This window comes from Carassius auratus, chromosome 30 (assembly GCF_003368295.1).
Source record: "Carassius auratus strain Wakin chromosome 30, ASM336829v1, whole genome shotgun sequence".
Classification (NCBI taxonomy): Eukaryota; Metazoa; Chordata; class Actinopteri; order Cypriniformes; family Cyprinidae; genus Carassius; species Carassius auratus.
In genome coordinates this window covers 17773086-17788526 of record NC_039272.1, presented here as the reverse complement: position 1 = coordinate 17788526, position 15441 = coordinate 17773086, and the positions used below count along the sequence as shown (strand labels likewise).

The 15441-nt window shown below is 41.8% G+C and overlaps 1 protein-coding gene across 4 annotated transcripts in view; it reads right to left on the bottom strand.

The window, feature by feature from the left end:
• Positions 1-496: 496 nt before the first annotated feature.
• The window catches only part of tub (TUB bipartite transcription factor), a 95343-nt gene continuing 80398 nt past the window's right edge, over positions 497-15441 (bottom strand). For all 4 annotated transcript variants that reach the window (XM_026211836.1, XM_026211839.1, XM_026211838.1 and 1 more), the window contains 6 exons: positions 9956-10147; positions 8255-8367; positions 7748-7862; positions 7401-7499; positions 6871-7042; positions 497-5961 (listed from right to left, as the gene is read on the bottom strand). In XM_026211836.1, coding sequence (XP_026067621.1) covers positions 5828-5961; positions 6871-7042; positions 7401-7499; positions 7748-7862; positions 8255-8367; positions 9956-10147 — 825 coding nt within the window. In that variant the 3' untranslated portion in view covers positions 497-5827. The remainder of the gene's footprint in view (positions 5962-6870; positions 7043-7400; positions 7500-7747; positions 7863-8254; positions 8368-9955; positions 10148-15441) is intronic.

The following is a 15441-nucleotide window of genomic DNA, read 5'->3' as shown; positions in this document are numbered from 1 at the left end:
GTTAGAGCATTACATAAAGTATAGAAAATGCTGGAATGGTTTCACAAGGCAGTTATTAACAAACTGTAATAACTTACACAGATTTCTTAGCAGTTTCGCTAAATAATTTAATATATACTATTTTCTAAAAAAAAAAAACATAATATTAAAAATACTTTTCTGGGGAAAAAATGCGTTTTAAAACGTAATGTTAAAAGTTAAAACTTATCTATGACGAATATAGTAACAAAAAAAGATAAGCCACTTGCATCAAACTTCATGCCTTTGTCTTGGATGAAGAAAAAACTAACATTCTAAATATTATTTTTAACTTAAAATGCAGTTTTGTGCGATTAATAATGTTCTGCATGATGGAAACAAACATACATTTTTCAAATTAAACCAAAGGGGCTCTCAGTAGGAAACAAAATTATGATAGATTAATTTCTTAAAAACACATTCATTCGACATTAACGTTATAGATTTTAGACAATTACAATATTAAGACTCGCTGTGACATTTGACAAATGAAAAAATAGTATAATAAAAATAAACTGCAAATCATGCTAATGCTCTGCATCTCCACAGAGCAGATCTAGTAAATCTGTGTGGCCATCTGAAGACTTTTACAACACTTTAATAGTTTGGCTTTAAGGTACAGCAGGATTTTGAATTAGGATTTTCCTTTAAGTCAGTCCCTACAAGTCAGGTCGTGACCGACAAATTGTGATCTCGCTTCAAGAGACCAATCTACTTCAAGTCTAAAATGAATGAGCCAATGGACATTGGCATGCAGTGATTGCATCCAGCTGCCGCTGATCACAGTTTGAACATAAAAATGCATACCAGCTTTTTGCTTCAGAGCTGAGCGCTAACATCATTCTGCTCCTACCAATTTTTTCATGGTGACGACGAGTTTAGCACACTCTAGGGAGTTTTTTGTGTTGGCGGACGGCGCTTCAACTGTGGTCATTCCTGTGTCAAGTGGGTTGCATACTTCAGGCTGTATTATGACCTGTCATGCTGCAAGAGGCAAATTCACCTGTGCATCTCAACATGTAAAAGAGCATTTCCTGAAAGAGCCTATTAGTCTAAAAGAGTACACGAGTACGTTTTTGTAAAGATGACAGGTCATCATTTAAAGATGTTTTTTCCCCTGTGTATTTCTGGATGCGTTCGTTACCTGGCACCGGGTGATGGCCACAATCACTGCCTCACATGTCTGGGAATTAAACATGCATAAGTAGCATTCTTGTATGAGTCATGTTACCATTGCAGGAAGATAACCATCGGGGAACTGCGGACCAGGCTCTGTTACTTCCAGGGGAGCAGAGCTCTGTTGCCTCTGCCATGATCTAGGGTTCCTCCAGGCAGCAGCCTGGTGAGGACTACTTCTCAGGCGGTATGAGGGTTAAAGTGGTAGCAAACCCTTACTCACCCCACAACTCCTCCAGCACTTTGCAACCAGTTGAGCAGCCAAAGAACAAGCTGGGCCCTATTCGAAGAACGTACCTGCGGTATTCTTCGGTGCTCCTCTCGACGAACGGATGTTGATTACTGCACCAGAGGGAGAGCTCTCTGGAGAGGAAGATTCAGCTGTGTTGCTGCCCTCCGGGATTGTGGCAACGCCTGAAATCAGTCCAGAGATGTTAGCTATGCTTTCACGGGCTGCCGAGAGGGTAGGGCTCAAGTGGCAACCTTCACTGTGTCCCCAGGCCTCGAGGTTGGACGATTGTTTTCTCTGGGTTGCTCGCACCGGTGCTCATCACCCCGCCCGGGTGCTTTTTTTTTTCCTGGAGGTGCATGAGTAGCTCACTAGTCATGAACAGCATCTTTTACTGCCGGAAACTGGTTCTTCTTCCCTCACCACCCTCGACGGGGGTATAGTTAGGGGGTATATGCCGATCCCCCCGTTGGAACGGTCGGTAGCGATGCAGTTGCGACCTAAGACCCCACCCCTCCAGGCCCCCCTGTCAAACCTGGTAGTAAGCGGAAGATCACACGGCCCTGAGGCCACCCAGAGATGGAGGGAACTGCTCTTTGGAAGATGGTGACCGCACCACTCCCTCCCCTGTAGGAGGGCTGGGAGAAGGATCTTTTGTTTTGTTTTGCCCCACCGTTGGCTGCATAGTCAATGGCACCTGAATTCTCAACATCTCTTGGTCCCAGGAGGGCACAGAGAGTCACAAACGGATCAATACCGGACCACACTAATTCTCCTCTGTCACCAGCAGGCAGCAGCGGGCAATTTGAGAGCGTCAACAATGGCCCTACTCTTGCCCCCTCTGCCAAACAGTGGAACTAGGTGAGCATCGCACCGCACACTCAGAACCCTTTTCAGTCCAGTGTGGATGGGGTTTTACACTCAGTAATTCACCTTACCCAAGAAAGGCAGTGGGTAACTAATGTCTTGAACAAGGCCCTTCACCGGTTACTGTTCAAGATGTTGATGCAGAAACACATCTTCGGGTGCATCCTTCCATCCCAACTGCACTGGCATACCAATTGCCTAGAGTAGTTTGTTGTGGGCCTTTGCCTTGAACTGTCTCAAAGGGCGCTTAAAAGGCAAACATGTTCTGGTCCTAACGGACAACAAAGTGACTTTTGTGTACATAAACCGATAAGATGGTCTTGTTGCTAGCCACATCTTCCTTTCCACCATCACTCTGGTGAGAGCACCTTGAAGTGGAATCTGTTGACGGAGTTGTGCTCTTCTCATTGATAAGACCCCTAGAAACGCCTGACCAAGGCTTTCCTTTTTGCAGCAAGGGTTAGAGCGAAGGCTGTCTCCCTCCACCCTTAAAGTCTATGTCACTGTGATTGCTGCTAACCATGACCCCTCGGAAGGTAAATCGGTAGGGAAGCATGACCTGTTCATCAGATTCCTTAGGGGGGCGAGAAGGTTAAATCCTGCCTGACCCCCATCTTGGGACCTGTCTCTATTGCTCAAAGCACTACAAGAGGTGCCAATTTGAGCCTTTGGAATTAGTTGAGCTGAAGTTTCGATCAATAAAAACTCTATTCCTGCTTGCACTGAAATGCCATCTCTAAGCAGAGGATGGCCAACTGGATAGTGGATGCCATCACCCTGGTCTATCAGGCACAAGGTGTGCCCTGCCCGTTCAGATTGCGAGCTCACTTTACTAGAAGTGTTTCATCCTCCTGGGCGCTGGCTTGTGGCACCTTGCTGGCAGATATTTGTAAAGCTGCAGAATGGGCAACCCCCAACAAGTTCGCTAGATGGTACAGACTTCGCGTGGAGCCGGTTTCCTCCTGTGTTCTCACAGGATGAATCCATGAGATCCAGTAGAGGGCTGGGTTCCATATGCAGAGACCTAAGCGGATCCCATATGTGTTAAGTCCACAGTATAGCCCGTGTTTCCCCAGCAGACTCTCAGCCATTTTCTAAGAGGGTTACAATCACCTTTATTGTTCCATATACATCTAAACTGTTGTTCATATGTGTAAGTGCTTCTGAAACCTCCTTCGGGAAGGATGGGGCTTTCTCAAGTTCCTGTTCCAAGTGGAAAAGGTAAGTTTTCCCAGTGTTATCCAATATCACTGAGTGGGTAGTGCTAAGAACAAAGGTGAATGGTCTTCTTGTTGTGAGCCCCTGCCTACACCAAAAAGTGGCACAGGAGGCTCGCACAGGACAATGGAAGGGGCAGCATCCATGGCACTTTGATAGGGATCCCAATTCATCAGTCATGACATGACTCATAGTGACTGACTGAAAGGGAACTTCTCGGTTACGTATGTAACCCTTGTTCCCTGAAGGAGGGAATGGAGATGTCACGCCACATCACCACAGCTGCTGAACTGTTGAGCGGCTGGGTTCCCAGTTTGCCTCCACAGCGAAAACCTGGTATGCTTTGCACCGGCTGCCTTTTTATGCTGATGCTGTGATCAGCAGCAGCTGGATGCAATCATCGCATTCCAATGTCCATTGGCTCTTTAAGTTTACATTCAAATTAGATTTGTCTCTCAAAGTGAGATCCCAATTTGTCGGTCATAATGTGACATCTCCATTCCCTCCTTCAGGGAACAAGGGTTACATACGTATCCAAGACTATTTATTTCTTATTAGATTGCCACACTGATAATACAACTTCCCTTATTTCCTTTTTTTCATTAATCAGCACTGTTTAGCAAAGACAGAAGTCTACAAGCTTCAGTACAGTTAAAGATGATGATTTGAGTTTTGTGTAAATTCCACTCTGACACTTTGTTTCATCCACATTTTCACAACTACCCTCATGCAGCAGATTTCATAGATGATTGAACAAACTGTGTTGCTCACTATGTTTACATGGACAGTTATAATCAAGCTTAAATAACTTTATCAAGTTCTGGTAGTCAAACTTTGCAACATCTAACCAGTTCAATTTGAATTGGACTGAAGTGTTTCCATGACAAATTATTAATGTAGCCAGAAATAGAAAAATGTAAAAGTGCATGTAAACCATGCTTAATCGCTTCATTGTACATGTAGTTGACTCTGTTCTGGAAAATCAGCTACTCCACAAGCAGGCAACTAAAGCTGATCTTTCTGGTAAGCTACAACCCAGTATTCTGGAAATGTACAGGTTGTTTTCAAGAACAAAGACAGAAGCTTAAAATTACCTGTATGACAAACAACACTGGCTGAATAAAACAATGTAGCATCTTACCAACTTCAAGCATCACAAGTGTTTCATCCCAAGGCACGATATTTACAGCTTTCCACCATTAATCTTTGAATAAAGTGCTCAGTACATTCCCCTACACATGTAGTGGGTCAGTATGAGATGATAATGTACTTACCCTGATATTGACCCTTATTACACACTTCTTCCACCATGCAGGACTTCAGGTGCTATCACACTAGTGCTACTGGTGTGGACCTGTATATGGCAAACCATTAATTTTGGTTTGTTCAAGTGATATAAAAAGCATTTTTGGATCTCATGTTTTCTTAAATATGTATGTAAACCATCCAGGAGTACATAAAGTCATAAATAATTATATCTATTTTTTGTGGAATTGTCACACATTCATCAGTTGAATTTTAAGAAATTTGCACCAAAAGCTTGAATGTGAAGGTACCTTGGTCAAGCTTTGTGCTTGAAACACGGTGAATTATGGGGTAAGACAAGCAGCAGATGGTATGAAAATCTATAAATTCATAAATAGTGGTTAAATATGTCAGACTGTCATACTTCATACTGGCTTTGGAGTCCTTGTGAAGCATGATTTGATACGTTACACATTTAAGTGGCATGTTGAATGACACAAGTGACGTATAACTGAAGAAATGTCACATGTAAAAGTCATTTACAAAAGTCCATTAAATCAAATACCCAAACTGTTATATCACAGCTACATGTTATATTTCTTGTGAAATCTCATAATTGATAGGTTAGTGAACATTAATTCTTTTAGAATTATGACCATGGAAAAATTATTTTTGTTTTTAATCTTAGGGACAAAAATACTACTGTAAAATATCCTTCTTTTAACATTAGCAAAATGTTAGTTTTACCTTGACAATTAAGTAAAGAAAGCGAGTAGGAGATTTTTGACTGTTGACTCAAATGAATGCATCCTCTTCTTATTAATCTTCCAAGTTAGAGCTTTGAAGTCTTTGTGCTTTCCCCCAACTTTCTTTTTATAAAGCGGAAATGCCACTTTGCTCACGCACATTCACACAAGAAGACACAAACTCGATACGCATTCATGCCTCCAATGGAGCATCTTGAGAGAGGGACCCTGCTGCTTTGGAGTTCACTGCAGCCCTTTACTCAGTGATTGGGATTGTAAAGCAGTCTGTCTGGGTCCTTTCGAGCTTGTGGCTGGCAGAGAGAGATAGTTACTCACAGGCTAGCTTGCTGTCAAAACTGGACAGAGCAATAGCAAACGCCTGCAGGGCACACATGGGGTAGTTGTAGTCCATTGTGAAGACGTCCTCTGCAACACGACCAAACTGCATCACAATGTAATCCGCTGCATACATGAAATAGAGAATACAGGGATGAGAGTACAGACAAAACAAACTATTTCTAAAATAAAAATAGCATTTTTTTTCAGAACTAACACATTTTCTAGATCACTTTTTCTATTATTGCTAACCATCGGGTCTAAAGGTAATTTCACATAGATGTATGATGTCAGTAACCCTTGTGTTCAAGGGATATTTCAGTGAACAATGAAATTGTTTTCATCATTTACTACTTTCATCATCCTTATGTCATTGCTGTATGAGTTTCTCTCTTATGTTGAACATAAAAGAAGATATTTCAAATGATGCTGGTAATCAAAAAGCTAAAAGACCAAGAACACCAACAGTTTGATTTTTCAAGACTCTTTTTTCATATATATTTTTCTATATATATTTTCAACAGAATGAAACTTATACAGGCTGACATAGGTTATAGATTTACTTAAACAGTTAAATGATGACAAAAAAATTTATTTCTGGGTGAACTATTTCTGTCACACTAGCAGAATAACCAGTGGCTGTAGTTCCTCAAAATAACATGTTCCACAATGTTAACAATCAGATGTTTTTTACTCTATTTTAAACAATATATTAATTTGTTTATATATTTAAAGTTAACAGACTTTATTTACATTTAAAAGTGTTTTTATGTTTTATTTCTTTGAAATAAATTACACTTGTTTATATACACATTATTTAATGGACTAAATTAATAAAAATTAAAACTTTAATAATTGTACAAAATAATTGAACTAAAAGCTAAAAATCTAATGTTATATATCCATTTAAATAACATTTTAAACCAATATATATTCCATTACAGATTGATTTTAATTTCTTAATTTTAAACATTGATATTGTTCCGAAATAACAATTTTCCCTTGAATTCACAATGCAAGCCAAATACTACTCACGGTCATTGTCATGAATGATTTGAAAATTTTTGACAGATGCTTGGGTGACCCTGCCATGGAAGTTAAGCACATATGATTGCGTATCATCGTTCCACACAGGTGTCTTGTTGTGAAGCTCTATCACACTCTCAGTGCTTTTGTTCTGCCATCGAGCCAGTAGAGACTCATGGTCCTGCACAACAACAGACAGATGTGGGGGATTAGCTTTCCATTAGAGCAACATTTGTATATAAAATATAGGACAAGGGATATTCGTTGCCTCATATTAATGCTTTACATAAGACATACATTACCTAGTATTTTACTGCTCATGTATCACAAATTACACGTAAATTAACAAACTGAAAAGATTTATATAAAAAGTAGTTTAAAAACATCTATATGATATCATATGCACATTTGAACAGCTTCTTCTATATTATTTTGAGAACTACAATTACAATTTTGATATTCTAGCTAATTACAACCTATGTATGCACAAACAGGCCTGCATGCTGGATTGATGCTATCCTAAACAGTCTTGCACTCACATTTCGAGGCCTTATTGAGACTCTTTCATGGTCCATGTTCATTCCAGGAATAATGACACTCATCTTTCGCGGCCCCTTGAACCCTAAAACATTAGTTTCCTGCACAACAGAACACAAACATCTGAATTACTCACACATCAACTTACTGAAGAGGAATTCTTAGAAACCATTCATCTACACAAGCATTTCATTTCCTATTTTTCCTTCATCAGTGGTATTGCTATGTATAAAAACCACCAGCAGAGGTCAGGCTTGGCTCACGGTGCTAGTGGTTTTAAGAGGTAGTGCCCTTAGGGCTGGGTGCTGGCTCTGCTGGCCATTGACTGAGATCATGCCTACGAACTCACGTAGCAGATTGCGGCAAGCTCCTGTCGTAGATTCCCTGCTTCTAGGCTGGAGGTGGTCTTGACTGGGTTCACACCGCTGTCATATACCGTAAACTTGGTACCCATAAGGTTCGATCTGTGAGGATGACATTGGATAAAATGGAATATGTGCAAGCCATAGCTATTTCACACCAAAATCAAAAGAAGAAAAATGAATGAGTAGTAAAAATAAAAATGTAACATATAATATAAAAAAATAGTCTTTAAATATGCTGTAATGAGATTCAGACATCAGCCTGCACACAGTTGCTCTCTCCTCATAATGAATGAAGACACTCCAGCACACAGGCAATGAACCCAATTACAGTTTTAAATGGGTTCAGCAGTGCACACATGCACACAAACCCATTAAAAATCCCTCTAGAATGTTTAGAAAGAGACACATGCCTGTTGTCTGTAAGAACAGCACTGATTTACATTACACTTCCTTATGAAACACAGGACACAATGAATCATTTTTAAGTATACCTCAGTTTGCCAATAAAGCTCTCGCCGCCCCGTGATAGGTCAGTAGGGTCGATGGAGATGAGGTAATTGGATGTTTTGCTCTTCTTTCTCTTCCTCCCGGCTAAAAGGAAAACCTAATGTATAACAGATTTTAATTGGGTGCTGAACAGCTGCGAAAAAACGGCATCAAAAACATCTAACAGAGATTGTGACATAAACAAACAATCAGAGACAGTGTTTCCATGTTTCCATAAACAACTATTATTAGAACACTAGTATTTTCACCAGCTAAAAAAATGGTTTGTAGTCAGCTATTTCTATATTTTGCTGTAGTGTCAGTAGGAAACATCAGTTGACATTTCCAAACATTCATTTTGCCATTAATTGTAAGAATCCGGTGAAATTTTTGTCTGACAACAGCCAGTGCTGCACACAGAGATTTGATCTCATCATCATCAGTGTGTCTGGAATGACATGAAGAAACAGAACAAACTGAGACAGACTCAAGCCAGAAGAACTGTGGCAATGTCTCCAAGATGCTTCAAGAAACCTACCTGTAAAGCTAAAGTACTGTTAAAAGTTTTAGGTACCTGTGTAAAAATGCTGAAAAATTAGGATGCTGTCAAAAATAATGGGTTTTCTTTTTTCAATTAACCTCCAGTAACTAAATGAAATAAAATTTTGGTGTGACTATCGTTTGTGTTTAAAGCAGCTTTTGCCCTGTAGGTGCATAGTTTCTCAGGTAGCTTTGCAGGTACCGTATTTTCCGGACTGTAAGTCACACTTTTTTTCATAGTTTGGCTGGTCCTGCGACTTACAGTCAGGTGTGACTTATTTATCAAAATTAATTTGACATGAACTGAGAGAAATGAACCAATAAAAAAACATTACCATCTCCAGCTGCGAGAGGGCGCTCTATGCTGCTCAGTGCTCCTGTAGTCTACACTAAAAACACAGAGCGCCCTCTCGGAGACGGTAATGTTTTATCGTAGTTCTAAATAAATGCGACTTATAGTCCAGGGCGACTTATATATGTTTTTTTCCTCATCATGACGTATTTTTGGACTGATGCGACTTATACTCAGGTGCGACTTATAGTCCGAAAAATATGGTAGGTTTCTTGAAGCATCTTGGAGATGTTGCCATAGTTCATCTGGATTTTGTCCGTCTCAGTTTATACATGCTATGCTTCTTCATGTCACTCCAGACATACTGACAACTGGCTGTTGTCAGATTAAAATCTCACTGCATTATTAATTATGTAAACTAATATTTCCTCCTGACACACTACAGCAAAAGATAAAAAATAACTGACTTAAAACCATTTTTTTTTTCAGTGTGTGTGTGTGTTTAATAATTGTTTATGGGAATTATGTTCATGGGAAAATATAATTTGGAAGTTGGCTATACGCTATATTTCCTATTCTATTTGGTAAATAAGACGGCTATAAGACATTGTTTTTAAAATATGATTTAAGAATAAGTCCTGATATTTTTAGGAAAGGCAGCAATATTATAATTAACTGTCATTTAGCTAAATCTCCCTTCGGGCTAAATGTGGCCCATTTCATCAGAATCAATCATTTCAAGCCTTTTGGCAAATTAAGAGGAATGGAGTGTCACTGATTGGGCTTGATTGCTAGGACACAACAATCATGACTTCCAAATAAACCAAAACTCTTTAGAAAAACTGGAAATAATCATTGTTTCGTTGTTCCTGACCTTCTTGCCGTCCTCTCTCTCCAGATGGAGGTAGTAAGTGGGGTACATGCCCCTGTCCATGCCCTTCTTATCTCGTGTGATCCGGCATTTCACAGTCACCCCTTGTGGTGCGGGTCTGAGAATGAACTCCTCCAGGTCATCCACATCGATGGATGGCTCATTGGCCAATGGGGTGGAAGCTGAGGTCGCCTCCTGTCACATTGATTAGGCAGATAGAGATGGATCCCAGTCAATTATAAATTCACACGGTGGAAGAAATGTACATTTGTATATTATTGAAGATACACAATCATATTCATGTATATGTATTTTTATTTAAACCTGGAAAAAAATATACATTTCGTAAAACAAAGTAACTGTAAAATGAGGTAAAAATGCAAAATATATAAATACATAACCTTTTTGTTCATTAATTTATTTATTTTTTAGCCCTAAAAAGTAAAATCCAGGTACAATATCAAGTGAGGGTAACTCCACTGTGCAGACGGTCAAATGTCCTTGCTTTTATTCAGTGATAGAAAATGTATAATAGAAGTATTTGAGCACTACTGTTTGGACCCAGAATAAATGAATCCAATGTCACTGTGGTCTCAAATGTAAGCAGCTGCGATTAAAACTGAAATGGTAAAGAGCAACAAAGCAGCCCAGTGACGTTAATAGGGTCAGACTCAAGATACATCGATGAGCCACTACACAACCAAATAAATATACAGCTAGATTTAGACTCCATGACTATAGTTTACTGGAATAACTTGGAGAACTAACAGATAACATGTACAAGGTTTTTTTTTTTCATGCAAAAGTGAAGATTATGAGATAAAGATATAAGTGGTAGATTTTAGTTTAATGCATTTCTCTTTGCATTTTTCTGCAGTGTGACAAATAAATAAATCTTTACAATGTCCATGTAGTACCTCAATTTATAAAAGCATAAACATTATTAAGAAAAAAAGTATTTCAACATAAATGTAGATTCAATATTACAGTCATACTACGGGTATTCTGCCTATTGAATTATTCTACTAATGCATTTTTATTCTCTACAAATCACAGTACATTGTGATCACCAGTGAGATGGTGGTAAGAGCAGGGGTTTCAAACAGGCACGGTTTCCATCAAGTTATTTTAAGAAAGTAATCATTTCACTGTTGCCATAGGAAACAACAGGACTATGACCTTCCATTTCCAGCACTGCAGGCTTTGTGCCGAGATAGACACAAGAGTATAAATCCTAGCATGACAATACACAGACTGGTTTTGTCAGCACTGTACAGGTACAGTAACACAACTGGACACTGAGGAGATCACATTTGGAGCTAACACACAAAGACCACTCAAAATAGCAGTTAACCTTCAATTTTAACATCTTAGCATAGACAGGAATGGACAAGAAGTGACCTTTACCAGCAAAACTGCTAGCTTGGGAATAAACTAAAGATACAGTCAACAATTAATCATTTTCTGTAGGTTTGGTTGGTAAGTCAGAATCTTATTGGTGCAGAAATGCATCTAATCCAATGATCTTTTAGCATTTGCAGGCCAAGGACCCTCTGAGGTATGGAACAGTGACCAGTATAGGGAGTAACTGATTACTTTTGTGCTGTAATGCAGTACAGTAAGGCATTACTAATACATTTTCAGTAATATTTTCAGCACTTGTGTTAAAACACACTTTTAGTCCAAAATTTAATCGTTCAAAGAAAAACAAAAGAAAGAAGAAGAAAACAGCTAGGCCGCGAGACATTAACGAATCAAAAATACGGCAAGTTCTATTTCCTTTTTGTGGTCAATCAATAGCAGCGTGTGGTGTCCAAGTTTGGACATAAAGATTTAAACGAAAGCTTCTGATATAAGAAATAAATATTTAGAGATTTATTTCATTCATCTCCCTCTTACTGGTAGAACTTTGTATTGTGTAATGTAGTCCAGTGAAGGGGTGTTTAGGGCGTGTTTTACAGGAGTGTCAAGAGGCTACCGGCCCAACAGTGAAAAAGCTGCTTGATTTCGGCCTCTGTGCTCAAGGTCCAAGGCTATTAGCGTTGCCCGGCTCGCATTAAGCCCTTGCTTGCACTGGCCAGTGAAAAAGCGGAAGACTGTAGGCAGAAGACTGTACATGCATGAGATGGACATCTGCGCATCTTGTCATGGCATTAGAGTTTACATATAGTCTTGCTGTGTCTAATATGAATAGACCCAAGCTATTCACAGATATTGCCATATAATCACTTTACCTCTACCATATTTTTAACAGATTTGGATTGTTTGTGATTCTGGTTGTCATCCTTTCTTGCATTGTCTTGAGACTTCACTTTGCCAAGTATAATCTATACTGTTAGTAGCCTGGATAAGCCAGAGTCATTGTGCTACACCATATGCTCTGCAGTACATTTTGTAATTTTAGAACATCTTTTGTTACGCATGTAACCCTCGTTCCCTGAAGGAGGGAATGGAGACCGACGAATTGGGATCTCTCTTCAAGAGACCAATCTACATTGAGTGTAAACTAAATTAAATCAATGCACTTTGGCATGCAATTATTGCATCCAGCTGCAGCTGATCACAGCGTGTGCATTAAATGGCAGCAGGTGCAATGCATACCAGGTTTTAGCTGAGGGGCCGAGCTGGTGACCCAGCTATGTTACCTTTCAGTCGGTCACTCTTGACGTCACATTGTGACTGAAGAACTGGGATCCTCTACCACAGCAGCATGGATGATGGCCCCTTCCAGTGCCCTGTGCGAGCAGCCTGCGCCCCTTTTTGGTCTAGGCTGGTGCTCACAACAAGAAGACCACTCACCATTGTCGTATCACTAACCACCCAGTGAGACTGGATAACACTGGAAAAACGTACTCGTTATACTTGAAACAGGGATGCTGTGGAAGCCCCATCCTTCCTGAATGAGGTCTTGGGAGCAAATACGCATATGAACATCCGTTTAGGTGCATATGGAAAATTGGAAGTTATTGTAAACCTCTTGGAAATGGCAGAAGTTTGATGGGGAAACACGGGCTTTGAGACTATACCGTGGACTTTACACATATGGGATCCACTTAGGTCTCACATATGGAACCCGGCCTTCTACTGGTTCTCAAGGATTCAATCAGTGAAGGCCTGATGTCGGACGTTCTGCCACGTCTGGCTGCCGAGGGGATGGAGGAGCTCAACAGGGTCTACAGTACAGACACTCTGGAGTAATTTTATCAAGACTACACTAACCACTTGAGGTGAGAACACAGGAAGATAGCAGCTCCACAAAAAGGCTACAGAAGCTAACGAACGTGTTGGGGGTCGCCAAGCCTGCAGCTCTACAAATATCTGTCAGCGAAGTGCCACGAGCCAGCGCCCAGGACAATGCAACACTCCTAGTAGAGTGAGCTCACAACCTTAATGGACAGGGCACACCCTGTGCATGATAAGCCAGGGTGATGGCATCCATAATCCAGTGGGCCATCCTTTGCTTAAAGATGGCCTTCCCCTTCTGCCAGCCTCCGAAACAGACAAAGAGCTGGAACTGAAGTCCTAAAGCTCTTTGTCTGGCCAACGTACCATCTCAATGCCTGGATAGGATGGAGCAAAGTTAGGGCTGGGTCTACTTATTCCGGGGAGCAGCACTTGCAGGCTTACTACCTGATTCCTGAAGGGAGCAGTGGGAACCATGGGCGCATAGCCAGGCCAGGGCCTCAGGATCATGTGGGAGTCAGCCGGCCCAAACTCTAGGCATGAAATGTCGATCGAAAATGCGTACAGGTCCCCTACCCTCTTGATTGAGGCCAGTGCAAGTAGGAGCAGAATATTTAATGAAAGAAACTTTAGCACGACTGAGTGCAAAAGCTCTTAAGTGTGTCTTGTAGATGGTGGTCTTGCCAAAGTGTTGGTGTTCACTTCCTCTTTGGGTAGGTCACCAATAACCTTTGCATCCTGTCCAGGGACCAGACATGAAGTTTCAAGAGGTCAGGATGCCCCATCTCTGAGTCAGTAGATCCTTCCTCAGAGGAATCCGCCAGGGAGGTGTCACGGTAGGAAATCCAGTGTTTCCTCCGTGTCATGTTTTGTTATTGTTTTTGTACTTACGTTGTCTCCATGTGCTCGTTTAGTTGATTGTCATCACCTGGGTGTTGATTGTCTCGCTCCAGCTGATCGTCATCATACCTCTGCTACTTATACTCACCTCGCTCTCTCTCTGTTGTCAGATCCTCTCTTATGTCTCCATGCACTAGCTGGATTATCGTCTTCCGTGTTTGTGTGCTGGTTTGGATTCGTGTTGTCGTCCGCGTGTCAGTGTTCCGGTCTGTTCCTGGTTCCAACCATTGACCACCTTCACCTGCACCGCTGACTTCACCATCCCGCTCTTCTCACGCCACCGTAGACCTTCCTTGCCATTGCCAACACTCTGGACACTCTTTATCAATAAACTACATCTGATTGCCTGCAATTGCTTCCTCCTCTTTTATCTGTCGTTACAGTAGGATCTGACCATCATGGAAGCAGCAGGCGATCGCTCCCCATCTCATCTCGAAGAATTTCTGCAACGAGCTGTGGGTCGTATGGATCGCCAAGACAAGGCGATAGATGAGATGGGTCGAGCCTTCCAAGCAATGGTGACGAAGGTGTCCGAGCTCGTTCTCCAGACGCAACAACAACAACAATCGTCACCCGCTGCGCCTCCCACGCCACCCACACCGCCGATCGTCTCCGGGGGGATTTCCCAGCCCGAACCACGCCTCCCCATCCCGGAGAAATATGCGGGTGAGCCAGAGTTCTGTCGATCTTTTCTGTCTCATTGTTCTCTGCACTTCGCCCTGCAGCCCCGCACGTTCTACACCGAGGAAATGAAGGTGGCATTCGTCTTATCTCTACTTACGGGAAGGGCTGCCCTCTGGGGGACAGCGGTGTGGGAGAACCAAGACAGCTGCTGTGCCTCGTTCCACGCACTTTCGGAAGAGATGAGACGGGTCTTCGACCGCTCCGCCGCCGGGAGGGAAGCGGCTTGGCTTCTCACGGACCTACATCAGGGGGAAAGGTCCGTTTCCGATTATTCGATTGAGTTCCGCACCCTGGCGGCGGAGTGTAAGTGGAACGAGGAGGCGCAGTGGGATCACTTCCTGCATGGGTTGGCTGACCGCATCCAACAGGAGATCCGCGCCGTCGAGCTCCCCACTTCTCTCAACAGTCTGATTGACCTAACCATCAGAGTGGAGAATCGACTCGATCAAGCCACCAGACGGAGGGGGAGAGCAGTTCTCGCGAACAGACCGGAGGCTCAGTATCAGCGCTCAGATGTTGCGGTCAGCCCACCGGGAGATCTTGAACCCATGCAGGTGGGGCGAGCTCGGCTCTCCCGGGAGGAGAGGATCAGGCGGAGATCCCTGGGACTATGTTTATACTGCGGCAGTCAAGAACATCACATCCAGCGTTGTCCGGTAAAAGACCGAGCCCGATAGTAAGACGGAGGCTACTATCGGGTGGGATCTCTGCCAGAAAGACCT